General features: G+C 45.2%; 1 protein-coding gene across 1 annotated transcript; it reads left to right on the forward strand.

Annotated features, from left to right (window-relative positions):
• The first annotated feature begins 388 nt into the window (after positions 1-388).
• LOC120843446 lies at positions 389-22,354 on the forward strand. The gene is made up of 4 exons (XM_040214831.3): positions 389-499; positions 1,451-1,512; positions 16,939-17,343; positions 22,093-22,354. The coding sequence occupies exons 2-4, from the start codon at positions 1,470-1,472 to the stop codon at positions 22,302-22,304; spliced, it is 660 nt and encodes a 219-aa protein (XP_040070765.2). The 5' UTR covers positions 389-499; positions 1,451-1,469; the 3' UTR covers positions 22,305-22,354.
• Positions 22,355-22,552: the final 198 nt, after the last annotated feature.

Below are 22,552 nucleotides of genomic sequence, written 5' to 3' on the forward strand. Positions count from 1 at the left end.
ACTATCTGGTATCATTTACGTTTGATATATTGGCCTCCAAGTGGGCCTACGCTTTCTTAATACCATAATTTTGTTCTTTCTGACTCAGAGTCTGATGACGCGGCAACGGTGACAATTTCGCAAATGCATTTATACTGACTCGAAGCAATTCCATACGGAAACTCAGAGGGGAAAGTTCATTCTTTTTTTTTTTTTGTATTGTCTCTCTGTGAACGCAAATATCCCGTATGTATGACGGGCGAAAAGATATGCCGTACAGAAAGCGGCTTATCTGGAAGTGCTCCAGACTATTGCGGCCCCTTATCGTAACTCAGAATAGCCGATGAGTCTTACGTACATGACAAATTTATGGGTTTTTTTGTTAATGACATGGCACATTGTGTGGATCACAGAAAACTTTGAAGCCGTGACTGCACTCGGCGCTGATAGCGCCTTACATGTAAACTAGGCCGAGAACCCCACAAAACACTGAAACTTGCAGCGGGATTGAACGTCTCTGGTAAGACGCCGGTGTAGCGATGCATGGGGAATTTTTGTTACGTGCGCCTGAACTAATTCGCCGTCGAAAGCTCATCGTCCATCCGCTCATCGCTTCCTTGAGCTCGCAAAAACAACAAACGTCGTCGCGATGTATTGTTGCCTCTGGTTGATTGGCTACATCGGATCCTAGACTAGGCTGTGGTTCGAACTGCGGCAGGAAGTAAAACACTGTTTGATTTATATTTATACGTAAAGAGCTCGACACAGTTTGCGTAAACAAGGGATCGGCAGCGTTTTTACTTTTATTTTTTATTTCGCGAGAAGACGCGGGACGGATAACATTAATAGTAGCATTTTTCTAAAATGTATTCCTTGAGCATAGTGACTTCATTAGGCAGCAAAATTTGAAGTTCGTCAATTTCCCGTGTGTGCGAAATGCGCCCTTAGCACCAGTGTTTTGTTCGAGCTGGCTTTGCCTCTCCGGGTGCTACGTGTTTATTGAGGAAAATAAGCATTAGAAAATATTGTGTGCTTTTAAACACTAAATATTCCGGTTTTATTTGAAAACAAAAGAAGAAACTACATGTTATACGTTTTTTATGAGTTAGTCTGAAGAAAGTTTCTTTAGAAACAACACGAAAGCTTTTCTACAACAGTCATGAGGCATGGACGGTTAGGGACTTGTTGGGATGGTATACGTAGAGCAATATTCAATTGGTGTGTACGATTAAATACCTTAATCCGGGAGCGCGACGAAAAATATTCGTCCTTTATAAGGCACAAACGGTAAACCTCATTGTGGTTTGCTGATTGTTTCTTATCAGTAAATACCATGTTGAATGCTTGTAAGCCTAGAGAATTTCTTCAAATAATTACTTGGGTGGATCTGGGAACGCAGTACGATACCCCGAAAGTAAGCCTTGAATAATATAGCTCGGATACATGTACTTAAAGATATGCTTGTTTTCAGCTCTTGCCAAATCGTCAAGATGGCCATCTCGTCCCTCTTCTGTGTGAGCCTGGTTATTGCCGGTAAGTAGAAACCGCCTTTCAAGAAAGCCGTCTTGGCGTGTTTTTTTTTTTTTTTTTTTTTTTTTTTTTTTTAGTAGTGTTTTATTCTACTTGATGTCAAAGTTACTGACCATTGCAGCCGACATTCCCAAGAGCTCTGCAAGGAGAACGAAAATGTGATCAGTCTAGAAACATATATGTTAAAAAGAAACACCCGATATCGATCTCTGCTCATACGAAAGTACTCCTGCACTATTTTCGCTAGAGATTAACCACAAAGGGGTATTTACGAAAGAAACGTCGCTGCTTATAACATGATCATATTTGGGTTTCAGATCGTTTAATGTTGACGTGTAACTAAAGAGACTAATTTCGTGTGCAGAGTTCTTTTTTTTTTTTTTGGTGAGTTAGAGATATGGTCTGCCCCTGTTTTTTTCTCTACCGCAGTAAAAGAGTTTCGTTTCTCGGCGCCCCTTTCCGTTTAATGTCATCATGGAAAATATCCGCCAGCTCGCCTGCTCACTGTCACTATTTTCAGTAATTTTCTGTCGGTTCATTTTGGAGATCTGTTTGTTTTTAATTTTACCAAATCTTAGTCGCTTCAGTCGAAGTCGATACAACGCCGCCTAAAACCTCGTCTCGAGCTCGTATGTTGACTGCTTCATCATGTGGCTTCATCTCAACGTTTAATAAATTATTCTGGTAGGTTAAGGACCTCATCTAATGTCTCTTCATATTTAAATCAGTCAACCAGACTTAAAAAGGACGAGGTCATATCTTAATTCGAAACAAAATTTTAAGCGTGACCGCACACCGTTTTTTTTTTTTTTTTCATTAGCAACGATGGCATATAGTACTATAAAAGAATATAAATCGGTTCTCAGAGAAAATTCAGGAGGCGAACGTAGCCAGTGGGCTCGGGAGCAGTGACGACGACATGGCTCTCATGCCGCGTTTCTGCATTTCGCAGGAAATCCTGGCGTTTTTCCTGCTCTGGTTTTTACCCTTGGCTTCTGCTTCGACCGGGATCTCGGTTCCGCTGATGTCATCGTCTGAGATCAGCAGCCACGTGTGCCTCTTCAGCAGCATCACCTTGGATCGGCCGTCTCGGATACTCCCAACCTTCGGCACAACGGCGTCAGCAACAGCGACATCAGTTCCCCTCCCCTACTTAAACAGCATGCCACGCGAACACTACTCCAGTGGGCTCGGGAGCAGTGACGACGACATGGCTCTCATGCCGCGTTTCTGCATTTCGCAGGAAATCCTGGCGTTTTTCCTGCTCTGGTTTTTACCCTTGGCTTCTGCTTCGACCGGGATCTCGGTTCCGCTGATGTCATCGTCTGAGATCAGCAGCCACATGTGCCTCTTCAGCAGCATCACCTTGGATCGGCCGTCTCGGATACTCCCAACCTTCGGCACAACGGCGTCAGCAACAGCGACATCAGTTCCCCTCCCCTACTTAAACAGCATGCCACGCGAACACTACTCCAGTGGGCTCGGGAGCAGTGACGACGACATGGCTCTCATGCCGCGTTTCTGCATTTCGCAGGAAATCCTGGCGTTTTTCCTGCTCTGGTTTTTACCCTTGGCTTCTGCTTCGACCGGGATCTCGGTTCCGCTGATGTCATCGTCTGAGATCAGCAGCCACATGTGCCTCTTCAGCAGCATCACCTTGGATCGGCCGTCTCGGATACTCCCAACCTTCGGCACAACGGCGTCAGCAACAGCGACATCAGTTCCCCTCCCCTACTTAAACAGCATGCCACGCGAACACTACTCCAGTGGGCTCGGGAGCAGTGACGACGACATGGCTCTCATGCCGCGTTTCTGCATTTCGCAGGTGTGTAAACAATTTTCACTCTACGCTAAAAAATGCGACAATCGTTGTCTTCTTTTGCTCCCGAGCCCAGGAGAGCTGAGTGATATTGCTTGTGATTGTTTTTCGATGGTGTTATTGTTGTTGCGCTCCGGCGACGTCGAGACGAATCCGGGCCCTCTTACTCGTTCGGAGGCCGCTCTTGAGGTTGAATCTCTACCTGATGAGCCCTCCGAGCAGATGACTGTTATTTTTAACCTTCTGAAAGACCTTCAGGCCCGCTCTATTCATTCGGCAAAAAGTCAGGCTGAATTGGTCGCCGACGTAAAGTCAATAAAGGCTGGTCAGAAAAACATAGAAACTAAAATCGGTCACATCCAGCAAAGGTTGGATACCTTAGAAGAAAAAACAAAAAAACTTGACAGTTTCGATCAAGATTTGGCCGGTGTGTTGGGTTCCGTGAAAGTCTTGACCACCCAGCATGACTCTTTACAGTCGCGGCTAGACGAACTGGAGGACAGGTCACGGCGCGACAACCTTATATTTCACGGAATTCCTGATTCTCGTGAATCATGGCAACAATCGGAAGAACAATTGCGGAAATTTCTTGCGGGAACTGTTGACACCCTTTCGGGCGGTGCAATTGAGCGTGCTCATCGTTTAGGGTTCTACTCGGAAAATAAATGTCGCCCCCTCATAGTTAAATTTTCAAGCTGCAAAATAAAAGACAGCATACTTTCCGCACGCTCCAAATTGAAAGAAAAGAACATCAATGTTAGCGAGGATTTCTCTCCTGCTACGCGTTACGTTCGGAAAAAACTAATTGAGTTTGCTAAAAATCAGCCAGAAGCACCACCGTTTCAGCTTCGCTATAACAAACTAGTCATAAATAGGAGACAGTACACGTATGACACTGCAACTGAAAGCGTGATACGATTTGCGTCAGATCATACCCCTGATAACCAACAGCCCAGTCTGCCGACACGTGGTCTGTGATAAGAAAACGCGAGGGGCAGTGGACGAATTTTATCTAATGTTTCGGTACTTTTTTCTAACATTCGGAGCGTTATTAACAAGCGTGATTCCTTAACTTCTGCAGTTGATAGCTGTAGTGCTGACGTAATAGTGCTAACTGAAACCTGGCTGCACTCTCAGTTCCGTGATCATGAAATTTTCCCAGACGCACATCGTTTTTCTGTTTATCGCTGTGACCGCATAACCCGTCAGGGAGGCGGTGTTCTTTTGGCGATATCTAAAGAATTTCCATCCCAGTGTATATATGTCCCCAGTGACTTAGAGATTGTGTGGGCTATCATGGAAGTGGGCCACAAAAGAATTGTCATCGGTGTTTGCTATCGCCCCCCCACTATTTCGTCTAGTTTTGTAAACGATCTACACGATGTAATCAACCTTGTCAGAACTCGCTATCCCACGTTACCTTTATTTTTGTTTGGGGATTTCAATATTCCAAATATAACATGGGATGGCGAGACACCCAGTATGGCCCCCTTTTCCACCTTAGCTAATGAATTTTTAGAAATGTGCTCTGTCTTTTCATTCACACAACTCGTGAAACAACCTACCAGAACGACCTCATCTGTCGCAAACGTCCTAGATCTCATACTAACACCTCAGCCCGATCTTGTATCTGACATCAGTTATTTACCCGGCCTGAGCGATCATTCCCTGCTATCACTACACTTAAACCTGTCGCGACCTAAAACCATTAAAAAAGTGAAAACTATTCGAAACTACAGGAATGCGAACTTTGAAGCCATTAATTCTGAATTATCCGTGTTTCTTGATATTTTTTTGAAGGATTTTGATAAACGTAGCGTACAAAATAACTGGGATATGTTTGTAACCAAGGTTAATGCTCTAACGAATAAGTACATCCCTACTCGCACTATTATCTCTAACAGTAACGCACCGTGGTTTAACGTTCGCTTTAAACGTCTATCTAACAAAAAAAAAACGACTGTTCAGGTCAGCTAAACTTTCTTCAAACGATGCGCGCTGGGCCGCATATCAGCTTGCTTCCGAGGAATACGTAACAGCGATAAGAGAAGCTAAAGCAGAGTATCTTCAAAATACTTTGCCAGTCATGCTAACAACTGACACAAAAAAGTTTTGGCGTGTTATTAACCCAAAAGATAATAACGATATCACCCTCGTCAACAGTGATGGTAATGTCATTCCCTCTAATCAATGTGCCATCGTTCTTAATGATATATTTTCACGCAATTTTTCCGTAACTACAGACGTCCCATTGCCTAATGTAAACTCATGTGATTACCTTGCAATGTTTCCTGTTAATATTGATCCCAGTGGTGTTGAAAGCGTAATTAGATCACTCAAACAATCTTCTGCCCCTGGGTGCGATTTAATTGACCCAAAATTTTTAAAAAGTACCAGTGTTTATTGTTCTATCATTTTATCAAAAGTTTTCCAACAGTCCCTTGACGATGGTTATCTCCCTGCTGAGTGGAAGGTGGGAAAGGTTGTTCCACTCCACAAATCAGGTAACAAGAATTCTCCCCTTAATTATCGACCCATTTCGCTCACAAGCATCCCGTGTAAAATTTTTGAGCACATTCTGTTTTCTAACCTCGCTAACTTTCTTGAATCGAACTCATTTTTCACACCTTCACAACCCGGCTTCCGTAAAACTTATTCGTGCGAAACTCAATTGGTATCTTTCACTCATAAACTAAACGCCATTCTTGACCGATCATCACTCGCCGACTGCATATTTTTAGACTTTTCGAAAGCATTTGATAAGGTGTGTCATAAGCTTTTACTTCTTAAATTAAGTCAGCTTAATCTCTATCCCAAACTTCTTATATGGCTCGAATACTTCCTCATTAACCGTTCTCAGTTCGTTTCAGCTAACAGCCTCACATCTCCCCCAAGTGGCGTCCACTCCGGCGTGCCCCAAGGCTCTGTGCTTGGCCCTCTCCTTTTTCTTATCTACATTAATGACCTCTCTTCTTGTGTTTCTTCCCATATTCATTTGTTTGCAGATGATTGTGTAATTTTCCGGGAAATTTTATGTGATAACGATATAACCACTCTTCAATCTGACCTTAACGCCATCTCTGTATGGTGCAAAACATGGTGCATGGAACTAAACATTAACAAATGTAAACTTATGCGTGTCTCTAGAAAAAATATTAACTCGCCCGTCTACTCTCTTAATAATGTGCCTTTGGACGCCGTATCTTCTTATAAATACCTTGGTGTCCACATTTCATCTAACCTAACTTGAAGCGTTCACACCTCATACGTCATTAATAACGCTAACCGCATGCTGGGTTATCTTCGACGTAACTTTGCTAAAGCACCTTCATCCCTAAAACTACTACTCTACAAGGTCCTCATTCGCTCTAAACTCGAATATTCCGTTTCGGTTTGGGATCCAAGCCACGAAAACTTGATACACTCACTTGAAATGGTTCAAAATAATTCTGTTCGTTTCATATTGTCTAACTATAATAGAACTGCAAGCATCAGTACAATGAAATCTAACCTTGATCTGCCATCCCTAACATCCCGCCGCAAAATCTCTCGTCTTTGTCTCTTTCACAAACTGTTTCTTCATCCCTCCTTGCGCGCCGAACATATTTTACCCCCCCAATACATCTCATCTAGATTAGATCATGTTCATAAAGTCGGGATTCCATCGTGTAGAACTAATGCTTTTTTTCAGTCATTCTTTCCTCGCACATCAGTGGAGTGGAATGGCCTTCCCGCCCCGACAGCAACAATCAAAGATCCCCAGCAGTTCAAGAACGCCATAGCTAACATTGTATAAATAAGAGTCAATTTACTGTACTAATAACCACTGCATTTTTTAACTTTATACTTATACATTGTACCCACTCCCCTCTCTAATGCCTTTGGCCCTGAGGGTATCTGAAATAAATAACTAAATAAATAATATGGATTCTATTGTCAAGAATGACAGGGTGATTATACTTAAAGTTCTTTTTGTATATTTGCATTTTGGGGTAATTAATGTTTGCATGCATGTAATATTCGGTACAAAGGTATAACAAACGAACTCTCATGGCAGCATCTCATAAGACACAAAGTGTTTAAGTGTTTGTTTTAAACCGCGGGAAGGCAGTCAAACATAGTGGGCCTCTGATTTAACCGCTGCAGACGAGAAAGTTACCCGATACAGTACCAGTGCTAACCTGGGGTGTTCAACGAGCATCGCACCGTAGTTGCGCTCGACGACAGGCCGGTTCGATGCTCACCCAGGTCACAACGAAAAAAAAAAGGGATCCTTCAGGGACTGTTGGGTGACGTCGCCGCCTCTCGTTTTCCAGCGACTACGGCCAAGTTACGTTCCCATATTGTTGGTTAGTGCACCCAATGAGTCGCAGCCCTTTGTTGTCAATCAACTACACGCAATCACAACTGACCTGGCCGTCGTATCTTTGCGTCAATTTGTGATCAGGCCAATTGAATATGAGCGAACGACAGTAGTCTAAATCGATTGACACCCACCACCGACTTTGATGTACTAATTATGCCCCAGGAAACAATCGAAGGTTTTTCACAACACTATCAAAAACGCGCGACGCGGAATACTCAGACTTTGCAGGAAGTAAAGAGAGGATATGAGGACCTTGTGTTCCGATTCAATCAACCTATCAAAGGTTTAAGAGGTTTCTTGATGAGTTGGGCGAAAGGCTGCCGTGCACTGACTTTCGGATTCGCCAGAAATGTACTTGATACTGCTAATAATCTGCGGCGTTATCTTTCGCTTGCCTACGTAACAACGAGATGCTGCTTTCCACGCGGAGGCTGCATTACGTGTCCTGGAACATAGCGTTCTCCAAGAGCAACGGTGTCAAATAGTCGGGGTGCATCTGCTATCAGTTCTAATTTTATCACTTACCCGTGACGCAAAAACTTAAAGAAATCATTTTGCACTGTTCATGGTATCGATATTAGAGAGTTTTAGAATAACGTACGCAGTTTTAGCGAACGCTAGCGCTAAATGTGGAGCTTGTATTAGCGCACGCGACGCAAGAGAGTTTTCAAATAGCGTTTCTCCTCCGCGACGCAAAAGCCCAAGCAGCTCGCGCTTGCGGCGCCACCAAGATACAGTAAACAATTTTATTTTACTCACGAAATGCTGTAAATTTAGAAAAAAGCAAGCTTTTTGGTCCAGGGTAGCATTTTAGATTTGTTTAAACATGATAATGCAACGCCTGCGGTTGGCCGGTCGTGTCCGCTTGCGTCGCCTCGGCAAGAGAGGTCTCGTGTACTGACCTTCGCATATCGTACCTTCGCCGAGAAATGTTCGCGCGTCGCAAGCATGAAGTTTCCGGTGATCGTTGCCAAACCGAGTACAATGTCGTCCCGTATTGAAAATCGCAGTCGCGAGGATGCCGCCGACGTCGCACTCACGACGCCGCCACAGCAACCGCCGACATAGTCCTGGAAGCCGCCATTTTTTGAACTCTGCTCCTCTTGGCGTCAGCCAACTTGTCATCACGAATCCTCCTTGGAGAAGCGCAAAGACTCTTTGCGTTAGCACGCTATTTCTGAGAAATAGCGCACGCTAAAATTGCCCACGCAAAGCGCAAAACCTGATTTGCGTTGGGAGCATGCACAGTTGCGACGACGCTATTCTTTGCGTACGCAAAGCTTTAGCGTGCGCTATTCTAAAACTCCCTATTAGGTGTTTACGCCATTGTATAAGTGCTAATTAATTTGTAATCTAAATAATGGATTAAATGTTTTCCGGTCTATGGTGAATTCATTACTATAACAGGAAGCCATAAACCTAATTCTTCGAACTACGGGACTGCTGTCTTTAAGTAAACTACGCAATCAATAATGAACGAATAACATACTTTTTACTTCAGTAAACGTATAATATTTAAGCCTTTGAATACTTGAATCTTCACCGCTGAAACCTACCTTCCAATGCAGTTCTTTTGCGTTCTGCGTAACCAGAATAATGTATGGGGGGCAGAATATTCCAAATAGTGTTGTGAAATAGACACGATATTAAATACCAAGATGTGTGGATTAGTTTCTCATGTGGAGACTATGCGATAATTTTCTAGAGCGTATTGACATCCTAAATCTTTATGTTATGCCACACTGCTCTTACATTCTGGCAGTTGGACACATTTTCTTCATTTCTCCCGATAATGTGTTTTTATTTTCGAAGCCTGCTACTGCAGTCTTAGCTTCGTGACCAATGAAAATCTGACAATGCCCCCTTCCCCACCCAGAGGAATTCATACACTACGTGCCACTCTGAAGCAGATGTAATAATTTGTCCTACCAGGTGCAGGCACCAACTGTTTATAGAATTGTTTAGTTTGCAGATAATGTCATTTGAAAATTTGTTTTACTCAGCACGCGTACAAAAAGTTGGAAACGTATTATTGCCCAATAATAAGCGATCTTCAAATTTTCAGAAGAGAAGTTATTTACTTTTCGGCATATCAAAGTTTTCACGACAGCCGTTATACAATCTCTAGCGAACTTGGCACTGCAGAAATAATGTACAATCAATAAATGCCATTTTATATCTTTATGCTAATCTTTGTATCAATAAATCTATGGATTATTTCTTGTGCGTAAAAAATAAATAATAAAACAGCTTACCCGAGTGAGGAGAAATAAATAAATAACTCTTTTTTTCATGGGACGATACATCTAAAAAAGGGATTTAATGCCGCTTTTACACTACCTTTATAAGAGCCATAAATTTCTGCTCGCGGGAAACCCAAGTTATGTATAAACCGTGCTTGGAATTCGCAAGAACGCATTCAATTGCACTTTACTCAACGCATTGCGTTGTCATTTAAAGAAATAAAGATTCTCGATATATTAAAACAAATATCACCGCCAAACACAAATAGCATTTGTGGCAGATTTGACTACATTTTTATTATTTATCCTAGTCCCAACGCGTTTTCGTCAATCTTGTGTTGCTCTTTGCACCTTTGCATTTATTTGCTTATAAGCGTACTAGGGTTGTTACTCTTGGTGACAAAATTCTAGCTAGAAAGGGGTTCAGCGGAAAAAGACCTCGTCTGCCAAACATATAGCGCCGTTAACACTGCAGGGCTAGCAGGCGCCCAATGTCAGGCAGTAAGTGGGTGACTCTACGAAATGTTCTCGAAAAAACTTTTGCAACGTTTTCTTCCTTGAAAAAAAAAAAAGTAGAAAACGCATTGTTGACTGTGTTATTTCAGCCCAATTGTAGCGCTAGCGGGCAAAACCAGGTGTCGAAGATTTAGAACGAACCATTATTTTATTCAAAAGTAATAAGCGAATTTCGGAAATTATTTAGTGGCAAAACGATGGCCAAATAAGTCTGAGAATAGATATTCTAAATGGCACAAACTACGTAGAACGGGACCAAATGTCCTATTGAAGGTTTCAGAAGAACACGGATAACGTTTGAATAAGATAACATTTAGTTATGACAGCTTTACATTTGGTCTGGACAGCGAGCGCTACAATGGGTGGGGATAGAGCGTTCGGCAGTGCGTACGCTATTTGTTTGGGTGAAACAATATATTTATTTATTTATTTACCCTAAAGGGCCTGGCGCATTATAGAGGAGAGTGGATTACATTTCATAAGAAAATACAACATTTTGCAGTTATTAGCGGCTATAACCGGACCAGCGGTTCTCAAAGGGGGTCAGCGGACTCTTTGGGATCCACGAAGCCATTCTAGGGGTCCGCAAAGCCTTGCCTTGTGAGTGAAGTATGGCAATAAAAGAGTTAATTTATCTTATTGAGACGAGACGTTCCAATTTTCGAGTGAGTTTTCTCGCTTGTACGTCAATGGGAGAAGTCTGCTTGACACCAGTCCTTAGTTATATCCCCTTATTAGATCATTATCATAATTAACCTATGCGGAGGGCAAGTTCGCCTGCTTCTTGCGCAGGGGTTAGCGGTGACGTCAGAACGCCGAGCCCTGATTGGCTGATCGCGACCCCCTACCTGAGCGTCGTCTGCTTCCTTGCAACGTCGTCTGCGTCTGTCTTACACTCTTAGAAAAAAGGGTCAGTATAGTCCTCCCTAAAGGGAGGAACGCTCTTGACACATATGTTCCTTCAGAAAAAGAGAAACTTTCGTCCCTTAAGCAGGGGAGGAAAAGTTCCTCCGTCGACTGCATCTCATTATGGCGGCCACGAATCGAGCAAATCGAGCTCGATAAGGCTTAGCGAGAACACTAAGTCTATTGCACCAAGCGAGAGGAGCAGGAAATAAAAACGTAACACGAGCTTTCCGCGAACTGTATTTATTTCCGAAGTTTCTTTACCCCTGCAGGTAAAGAAACTTACGTTTCGAAAGCATGCAGTCACTCAGTCTTCTCATCGTCAGCACTGCGATGTTCAACGGAGACAACCGGCACTCAGTTCGCGCACTTTATGTCTTACCTTTGCTATTCCTCGAGCCACAATTCCTTCGTCAACCGTTGCGTCAACCGCACATCACGGACGAGTGAAAATCATTCGCCCGCAAAACCAAAAGCAGCTCTCAAAAAAAAGCAAATCCGAAGCAACCTCTTGGCTTACCTCAGCACGGTAAAACGAAATTAGAGCGTAGCCGCGTAGCGTAAAAGGATGTTAAATCGCTTGCCACTAGATGGCAGGATCAAGCAGAGTAATCGCACGTAGCTAGGCTAGGTAGCGCTCGGTACCGCCCAATTCATGTTTTACAAAAAAAATATTTTTATTTCCTTGCGCCACAACTGCGTTTCATATTCTTCGGGAATCTCTAACACATGTTGACACGTTGCGCACACTACAAGCATCAGGTGAACATACATTGAACGCATACACAGGTACCGCACATACAAACATCAATACAACAGCACACTACCCCGATCACTACTCCCGAGCCCCGCATTTCCGTCTTTTATACTGGTCGTTTTGAACCTACAGAATTTTTCGGTGACTCCCTAAGCAATAAAAAATATTCCGAACATGTTCATTTTTTTTCCAGAAATGTCATACATCTGAGGCGATTTTTAATAGCTCAGGGGATGAATCTCTTATTAAAGAGAAAACGCTCGATCATGCCATAATTATCTGAAAGCCAACAAATCGAGCCGCTCCAATGTGGTTCCAAGCCATGAGTTTGTTTTCCCGCATGGCCCTCCGTAGCCAGTATTTATATTGTAGCGTTTGTTTTTCTATTTGTGCTGTTCGCGCACGGCTGCAATTGCCGTCTTGAATTAATCTTTGTAGAGCGGATATTCACTCATCTGGAAGTGATGCTTCACGGGCAGAGAAATCGCTTTTCGATCAACTTGAATGCAGTCAAAGCCGCGACTTGCGACAACTGTTAAGTGTACGGAGCTACGCCGTTGCGAGCTCGAAAACTTCTAGCGCTCATCCCAGCGCGCCACTAGAGTGCAGTTTCTACAGGAACCGTAATATATTTAAACAGTAAAATAAAAGATAGCGTTTTTGTTTTTTTTCTCGATTTTACCCTTTTTTTTTTATGCTAAACTTCCATTGTAAATATAAGTACTTTCCGTCATACTTTCGTAGTGTTGAGTCTTTTCCCCTGAGCGCAATCGCTCTCGCTGACCGACAGTCACGTTGGCCACTGTACGATAGGAGCTTACCGTTCAGACCAGCGTTCCAACATGACTATCCACACGTCGATCGACTGCACCTAGTCCCTCAAGGGGTTTTAAACTCTTTAATGTAAAGCGGAATGTCATCCTGCGACACCCCGCCCCCCCCCCCCCCCCCCGATAACGGCCCGACCAGCGGCATCAATGACCGACAGTTTACGTCATCTCATCTTGTTACACCACTGATACGCGAACACACGGTCACATCGGCGATAATTCCAGTCTTCTGTTCACAACCCACAACACTGCCATCACGATGTCGCTGACACGCAGAAATACAGAACCAGGTTGACGATGTTGCTGACACGCAGAAATACAGACTTTGAACGCCGGTTGGCACTCGGCACGGGACAACCGAACCGAACTCAGCACGGAAGGCACCCAGGCAACCGGCAGGAAAACCTGCCTGCCTTGGACGCAGTTCCCGCGATTTCCATAACGTCGAAAACGTCGACACAGTTCCTCGTGGTTTCGCTGCTGTAGTTCCGCGTGCGTCCCGCGAATTGGAGACGGCCGTCTTACCCAGTGTATGTAGCGCTGCTGGCACTGCTCCGGAACTTCGCTGTTTCTAGCGGCTTCGTTAGCTCGTTTGATAAAATTAGTGGTAAAAACGTCAATGCAACCGAAATGTTCTGCACGTTTGGACTAGAAGACGGAATTACAGGCAGCCTTCGCTGCCGCTGAAGCTCAATGAACTCAACATTAATTTATTAAACAACGTGCGCGATGTGCTCGAAAAACGAAACCCAAAGAAGACGAGTCGGGAGGGCGAAAGCTTTCTCCGGTCTGCCCGGAGGTGGAAAACGTCTCGGTGAATAATAAGGACTTTTATTTTCCTTTCATCGGTCTGGGTTCGTTTATGCGTGTTTTGGTAAATAAAAAAATGATAGTAATAATAATAATTTACGAAAAAAAAAAAAAGCGCTTCTCTGGGGATCGAACATTTGAACACTTGGTCAGTAATGCGATGTTTTACCCCTGCGCAAACTGAACAAGGAGGAACTCGCCTTCCTCCTTTCATCTGAACTGCCGTTCCTCCCTTCTCTGGGCAACTTGTCCGCAACAAGGAGGAACAGTCGCTGTTGCTACCTTTTTCCTCCCTTTTTTCTTAGAGTGCACCTTTCTTGCGACTTTCGAAAGTGCAGAGGCCAGAGGCCAGACACACAAAACGATCTTACGCCAAAAATATGGGTGAGGCAAAACTTGAGAACAAATTCGTATTCACGAAACTAAATTTTCGTAAGTTTTGCGCAGGTTACGACGAAATCCTACGACAGCTCCGAAGCTGTCTTACGCACTTCTTACGATCAAATCAGCATGGCCGAAAGCGTCGCGGTCGCGACGACTAACGGACGTTTATTTTTCTACGTGCGCTTCTCACGCGTCCCGACTTCAAGCAGCAAGAAAAAAGTAAAAAGTACTTCAAACAGACCGCGACGAACAAGAACGCTGGATCCACAAACACCCGGGAAAAGCTCCAACGGCCACAATTCCACCGACCAAGCGAGCTCGGCAGTTAGCCCTAGCAGGCGCTCCGTCTCGGCGACCGTCTGCCCACAACCGGCTGGCGTGCTGAATGGAATATGCCCGCGCGACCCTTGAGAACCCTTCCCGTCTTATGCTTTGATCGCTGACCTCAAGTTTAGATTAAGAGGTCAATCTCTTCCTCTTCTCGTCTAATTGTTTCCCGAGGCAACGGTGACTCTCGCCGGTGAAAAAGCGGTAAATCTCCGAGAGACGCAGGAAAGGTAAAGTTGCCGTCGCTTTGACTAGCAGACGTAGAGCAGACGACGTTAACTGCGCCAACCCGCCAACGCCGTTAATGAGTGAGGAGTCTCGCCGTACACAAAAGGAGGGAAAAAGTATTTGGGAGGGAACTTGCGGACACTAACACTCTCACTCTCGGTTCTTAGTAAACAAACCTCGGCGCCTCGGGACAGCTCGCCAGTGAGTCTTTTGACTTCGCTCCTTGATGCGCGTCTGGTAGTTGTTAGACAAAAACAACCTACCGCTCAAGTTATTTCGTCTGCCCTCTCTGAAAGGCGAAGTCGAGCTCGCTCGATTTTGCCTTTCCTGAATTTCCGAAAGTCGCAGGAAAGGAAAGACAGGCGCAGACGACGTTGCGAGCAGACAACGTTGCAAAGGAGGCGACGACGCTCAGATAGGGGGTCGCGATCAGCCAATCAAGGCTCGGCGTTCTGACGTCACCGCTACATCCTTGCTCATGCGCAGAAGACGAAAATGATCCCACTTGCAAGGCGTATATCTTTCCCTTCCTCTTACCACGAACGGGGTCCTCCACCATATTCGCCGATCCACAAGGGGCCGCGAAACATCACTGGCTGAGAACCACTGGCCGCAGACAAATAAGAGACTCCTAATCATACAATGATAACTAAGGCGTTCTTGAAAAGATTGTGGTCTTCGATGGTTGCCGTAGGTGCGGGAAGGCGATTCCACTCATCTGGTGTGCGTGAGAAAAAGGATTAGAAAAAAGCGTTAGTTTTGCAAAGTCGAATTCCAACCTTAAAAGCATGATCCCACCTGGATGAGATGTACGGGGAGATAAAATAAAATCATGATGCAGTAATGGGTAATGGAAAAGCTAGTGAAATAGACATAGTTAAAATAATTTACAGCGAGATGTTAGAGTTGGTAGGTTGTGACTATATTTCATTGAGCTTATGCTGGCAGTTCTGGTATAGTTAGGTGGGATAAAACGAACTGAATTACTTTGAACCATTTCAAGTGAACCTATTAAATTTTCTTGGTAAGGATTCCACACAGATGAAGAATATTCAAGTTTTGAATGGATTAGTGTTTTATATAACACACGTTTTAGGGACGAAGGGGCTTTTGAAAAGTTACGGCGGATGTATCGAAACATTTTGTTAGCGTTGTTAATAACACACGAGATGTGAGCGGTCCAGGTAAGATAGGCTGTAATGTGAGTGCCAAGGTAGTTGTAAGAAGGGACGGCATCAAAGGGACGGTGATTTAGAAAGTAGGTGGGAAATCTATTTGCTTTTCTAAACAAGCGCACATATTTGAATTTATTAACCTTTAGGTCCATATACCGTGCTTTGCACCATTCAGAGACGGCATTAAGGTCCGACTGAAGGTTAGTTATATCGTCATCACAAGTTACTTCACGAAAAAACACGCCGTCATCGGCAAACAAAACGATATTAGAAGAAACGCAACAAGGTAGATTGTTTATGTGGATAAGGAAAATGAGAGAACCAAGAACAGAACCCTCTGGCACACCGGTGTCAACACCAGTTTTGGTGTTCACCCCGGAACTGGAGAACGCGCTGTGTTTCTTCTTAACTTTTTTGTTTATGCGTTTCGTCGTCCAAGTTGTATGTTGTCAATACGTGTTATGCTTTTGATATCAATGGGACGCAGAACTGAACTCTCTAAGGGCATTTTTTACGAGCCCAAAGAGAACACGTATGTCCCAAATACCCCCCCCCCCCCCGGCCTAAAAAAAGAATAAAGAAATAGATATTTGTTGATATCGCGAAACACATATTTAGTTTAGAGCGATTCCGAAATGTGCTTAAATTGTGAGACGCAGAGCCCGAAATAAAATCATTGTTTGAAATAGCTCCTAGACAATGTGACCTTCCGCCAAAAAACATTTTTATGTGCCTAGGTAATATAAAATACTTCACCTGAAAAAAATATTATCGCAATATTTACTTTACAAGACATGTCCCGAATCAGGAAAGATTCACAATTTAAAACCATTACAAGAACGTCGCCCTCCCCCCCCCCCCCCCCCCCCCACGAAAGGGGAAAATGCTTCAAAGTCACTGGGCCTCCCGACGGAAATATTACGAGAAAATGCATTTTTCAGGGAAATTAATCTCGTTACACCTACATTTCTTATTCGGGTACTTGAAAATGTCTTATTGGTAGCTGATTGCCCCTTTAAATCGTGGGACTCTTTTCCGTCCCTTAAAATGGCCTTTACTTCGTTTCAGGTGCTTTCGCCGGTTCCATACTGGATGCCAACATGTACATGGACGCGGTCCTCCGAGATCACCTTCCCAACAACGTCCGTTCCCTCAACTTGGACCCCGTCGGCGTCCCGGCATTCAATGTGAAGGTCGACTCCACGGGTTTCACGAACCGCGACCTCAAGGCGGAATTCAGGTCCGGAACCCTGTACGGCCTCTCGAGCACTCTCAGGCGCCGCGGGGACTGCGGCGTCCCTGGCTGGCAGGGGGCCAACGTCACCACGGGCTGCTACATGTCTCTGGACGGCCTTCGTATCACTTTCGACGGATCCGCAAAAGGATACGACATGAGCGGCAGCAAGAAGGACTTCAGTATGGACCTGATCGTTGAGAAGACCAACGCTTTCGTGGAAGCCACTAGCTGGAGCGGTAAGTGCGCGCTGTCTTTCGTGCGAAGTTGGGGGGGTCGTGACCACGATGAAAACACATAATTCTCGTACAACACGAGACAGCATAGTTGACGTTAAAACCAGAGGAATTAAGGCATCAAAACAGTGGCGGCCTGTGAGTGCTCCTCCAGCCTCTTCAGGCGTTCCTGCTATGTACGTCAGCTGAAGACACGCAAGGCGTGACGACAATATTACTAGTTCTGTAGGTACTGGTATTGTGGTCTTAGCATATCAAATAATAAAAACATCGAAGAACTAATCTCGAGACAAGAAGTGCGATTATAGGATGCCGCTCCCAGCATTTCTTACGTTGACAGTGAAATTAGCGCACAATTCGAGGAGGAGGGAGGGAGACTCCCCGTTACCTCTATTTCCCGAACATTTGCAATGCCCCTGGTCGCAATGTGAGCCAACAGTGGTAATTACGATAAGACTACATTACATAGTGCAGCATGTCTTTTAGGTTGATGCAAAGTTTGATTCCAGAGATGTAGCAGAGATACCTTTGGGAAGGATTCACCGGCGTGAAGTTTAAAATATTTTTATACGTAATTCATCATATCCTACAAGCCATATCTGGCACCCTTTTATCTTAGTGAAAACGATGAGAGCGGGGTTACTAAGAGCAGTTTGTTGCTTGCTTGCTATGTACTGAGTCGACCTGTGTCGCCGAAGGTGTGCTATTTGAAACTGCGGTACGACTTCTTCTAACCTGGACTTCTTTTACAGAACAATAGATATGTCAGTTGACTTTGCTATAGCAAAAATATGCATAGAAATCAAGTTAGGTGATCTTGGCCGTCATTAATTTTGAGTCGGGAGCACTGGCTTTTCTTTTACCAGATCCCAAGTGGGGCGCAGCTTAAAATGATAATAAACAGCATAACTGGGAGAGTTGGTGTGGATTCATAATGGAACAGCGCGAATTTTTGCAAGGACAGAGGAAGGAACTGGACAGGACGAGCGCTGATTAGCACCTGAGAGGTTTATTCTCAGGAAACCACGAAGAAAAACATACGACAACTCGACTCTCTAATCACGATGGAAATGCGCATGCGCCTCACAAATTTGGGTGCTATCTGTTACGCAATGTTATATGCGTCATCCCCGATCTAAAAATTCGACCTCACTGTCCAGCAAATTCAAGGAAGCCTGACTCACGCAGGCTGGCCCCTCCTTCTTTATTCTATGAGCTTCAACAATCTCTCGAGCTTTTAGAGCGCAGCTCTTAGGGGCCCGTTTCCGGCTTGAGCGGCGTCGGCGTCGCCGTCGCCGTCGGCGTAACCGCGCGGTGCATCATGGGAAATGTCCCATAATGCACCGCGCGAGCCCCCCACCGGGGTTACGTGACCTCGTGGGGGGTCACGCGACCCCCAAAGTCACGTGACTCCCCTGAGGTCACGTGACCCCCTCCTCGAGGTCACGTGACCCCCCGAGGTCACGTGACCCCCCGAGGTCACGTGACCCCCGCCGATGTCGCGTGACCCCCCGATGACGTCATCGTCACTGATGACGTCACCGGCATCCACATCGTCATCGTCATCATCACTGATGACGTCACCGGCATCCACATCGTCATCGTCATCATCCCTGATGACGTCACCGGCATCCGCATCGTCATCGTCATCATCACTGATGACGTCACCGGCATCCACATCGTCATCGTCACTGATGACGTCACCGGCATCCACATCGTTATCGTCATCATCACTGATGACGTCACCGGCACCCGCATCGTCATCGTCATCATCACTGATGACGTCACCGGCATCCACATTGTCATCGTCATCATCACTGATGACGTCACCGGCATCCACATCGTCATCGTCATCATCACTGATGACGTCACCGGCATCCGCATCGTCATCGTCATCATCACTGATGACGTTACCGACATCCGCATCGTCATCGTCACTGATGACGTCATCAGTGACGTCACTGATGTCGTCACCGGCATCCGCATCGTCATCATCACTGATGACGTCATCAGCGACGTCACTGATGACGTCACCGACATCCGCATCGTCATCGTCATCATCACTGGTGAAGTCATCAAGGACGTCACTAATGACGTCATCGGTACCCGCATCGTCGTTGATGACGTGATCTGTGACGTCAGTGATGACATCATCGGCATTGGGGGTCACGTGACCCCCAAGGTCACGTGACACCCCCCCCCCTGGTTAGTGTAACCCCCCCCCCCAGTGCCCTTCCCTCCTCCTCCTCAAGAGCTGCGCTCTAATTCGGCGTTACAGGGAGTTGTAAGCGGCTTTCATTTTTGGTCCCTGTGTTTATACAGAACAACGGCTTTGTCAAGTAACGGTGTGCAGGCGCAGTCCCTGCAGTGTAACGCCAAGTGGGAGCTTGCCGTACCTGTTAAAGAACTACGGTGTTCCCGCAAGCGAATGTTGGGGCACCGCCCCGTTTGTCCGATGTATACCTTCCCGTAGGTGAAGGGTATCTTGTATACTACACCCAAGGTGCATGGCACGAACTCAGTGCGGTGTTTTATGCCGCACGGGCTCTACCCTATTTCTACCTTGTTAACGCGCTTTTCCACTGCAGAGCAAATACTGCTTAGCTTGTTACGTGCCGAGAACACAACATTTACCCCGATCTCTGAGGCTGCTCTTTGAAAGCAGTGTGACATGTGGTGCACATACGGGATGACTGTGACCTGCTTTTTTACTTTTTTTTGCTACTTTTCCCCGCGCCTCACCCTTAATGCCTTTTACTATTGCTTCCGCCGCCGAGGCGATTACCGATTCCAGAAAACCGGCGTCTTCTAGTCTGCCTACCTGGGCGGCAAGGCTTTCTACCACTCTGTGGTAGCAAGAATTTGTTACCGCGGACAGAATACATGATTTTGCAATGCCTCTTTTGACGAGCTTGGAATGCCCCGATCTAAACTTGTGTAAAAATAACATTGTGTAACAGATAGCACCCAAATTTGTGAGGCGCATGCGCATTTCTATCGTGATTAGAGAGTCGTGTTGTATGTTTTTCTTCGTGGTTTCCTGAGAATAAACCTTTCAGTTGTTAGTCAGCGCACGTCCTGTCCAGTTCCTTCCTCTGTCCTTGCGAAAAATCGCGCTGTTCCATTATAAAATGATAAGTCACGAAGTCACCCCGGAAGGCGCTCGGAAGAACCCTAACTTACAGAAACTTACATAGGAGAGATTTAGATTCAATATTAGTAACTTGAAAGTAAACATTTGGCAGAAATCTGCCTGGTTGGGTAAGAACAATTAGAAGAGGGGGAAGGAACGCCAACCAAAAATAAAAAGGAGCCCAACGTTTCGAAACCTGCTTGGTTTCTTCTTCAGGGGCGACTGTGTGCGCGAGGAGCAAGTGGTCTTCTTTTACGGCGTTGGACGTGATGTTTTCGCAATCGTAATGTGGCTGAGCCCGCTGACGTAGGCGGATGGTAAAGCATTAAGCGACCGATTGATGTTTTGCGGTGTGGTTTGGATGTGCCATGATTCGACGAAGAGCCTCTGCCGGGAATTGTTCTCAATGTCGAGGATGCGTGTGTTGTCGAAGTCAATGCGGTGGTTATACGAGTCACTGTGTTCCGCAACCGCGTCGCGCTCATGATCAAACTTTCACACGTCGTTTTTGTGCTAGCAAATTCTACCTTTAAAGTGCTTGGTTTCGCCGATGTATGTGGCAGGGCAATTTGCGCAAGGAATCTGGTAAATAACGCCCCGGCCAAAAGATCGCCCCCCAAGGAAAGAGCGAAAGGCGTTATTCACCAGATTCCTTGTGCGGATTGCCCTGCCACATACATCGGCGAAACCAAGCACTTTAAAGGTAGAATTTGCTAGCACAAAAACGACGTGTGAAAGTTTGATCATGAGCGCGACGCGGTTGCGGAACACAGTGACTCGTATGACCACCGCATTGACTTCGACAACACATGCATCCTCGACATTAAGACCAATTCCCGGCAGAGGCTCTTCGTCGAATCATGGCACATCCAAACCACACCGCAAAACATCAATCGGTCGCTTAATGCTTTACCATCCGCCTACGTCAGCGGGCTCAGCCACATTACGATCGCGAAAACATCCCGTCCCACTGCCGTAAAAGAAGACCACTTGCTCCTCGCGCACACAGTCGTCCCTGAAGAAGAAACCAAGCAGGTTTCGAAACGTTGGGCTCCTTTTTTATTTTTGGTTGGCGTTCCTTCCCCCTCTTCTAATATTAGTAACTGGAATATCTTTGATATTTGATTAAATAGCGGACACAAGAACGGACACCCGCTAGGGTAAATACCGCATAGGCCAAACGTCTAAATAAGAATATTCAGTTCTAAAACTGTTCAATCCCAATTCATCATCAAATAACTATTGATAATCATGGCATTTGTCAGGCCCGTAAGGAACCGAGCTATGAAATGTTATTTATTGATTCGGATATTACTCCGATTCGATGTTGACACGAACTTCATTTTACATTATTGTGTTTAAATAATGTATCGATATATAATTGCAATTCATAACTGTACGACTAGGGTATTTGATGTACTTATTAACCAAATCCCGTGCTCAACACGTCTTGGGGTATGTTCGGTGTCATTTGCCAAGGTTATTAGGATTGACCAGCACTTACAATAGCTGAGCCCCAGAGATAGATTGCTTTTTTCGGACTTTTTTTACAAAACAAAACATAAATTTCTACCAAACCATGTCATTACAAAGTTGTTCTTTCGCTCTGTATTTTTCAGGCCGCCCAGCAGTGCTGAAGACCCTGACTGTGACCGGTGTCAACTTCCGCATCAACATGAACAAGAGCCTGCACTTGAACAGCAAGAGGCAGAAGAAGTTCGAGAAGGCCATCAGCCAGAGCGTCCAGAACCTCTTCTTGGGGGTGCTGTACGGTCCTTTCAGGGAGGCACTCAACCGCTCTGTTGCCCGAGTGGCCCTGCCAAGGGCGTAGGCAATCTCGTTGTGAAGAAAAAAATAAATAAAACGAAGCAGTAATGAATATTTATGTTTGATCTCAGCATGAATATTGCGCATATGAACACTCATCATGCTCCGTTTCACCACACGTCCCAGAGTAGTTAAGACTACAAAACATACAAGAACACACATACTAAAACCGCAAGGACACGAGGCATTATCTCCGATTGATTGGTCTAGCCCGCGATAGCAAACACACAGAGAAAGATGATGAATGCCATG

The sequence above is a fragment of the Ixodes scapularis genome, unplaced genomic scaffold (genome assembly GCF_016920785.2).
Source record: "Ixodes scapularis isolate PalLabHiFi unplaced genomic scaffold, ASM1692078v2 PGA_scaffold3__209_contigs__length_174095766, whole genome shotgun sequence".
Classification (NCBI taxonomy): Eukaryota; Metazoa; Arthropoda; class Arachnida; order Ixodida; family Ixodidae; genus Ixodes; species Ixodes scapularis.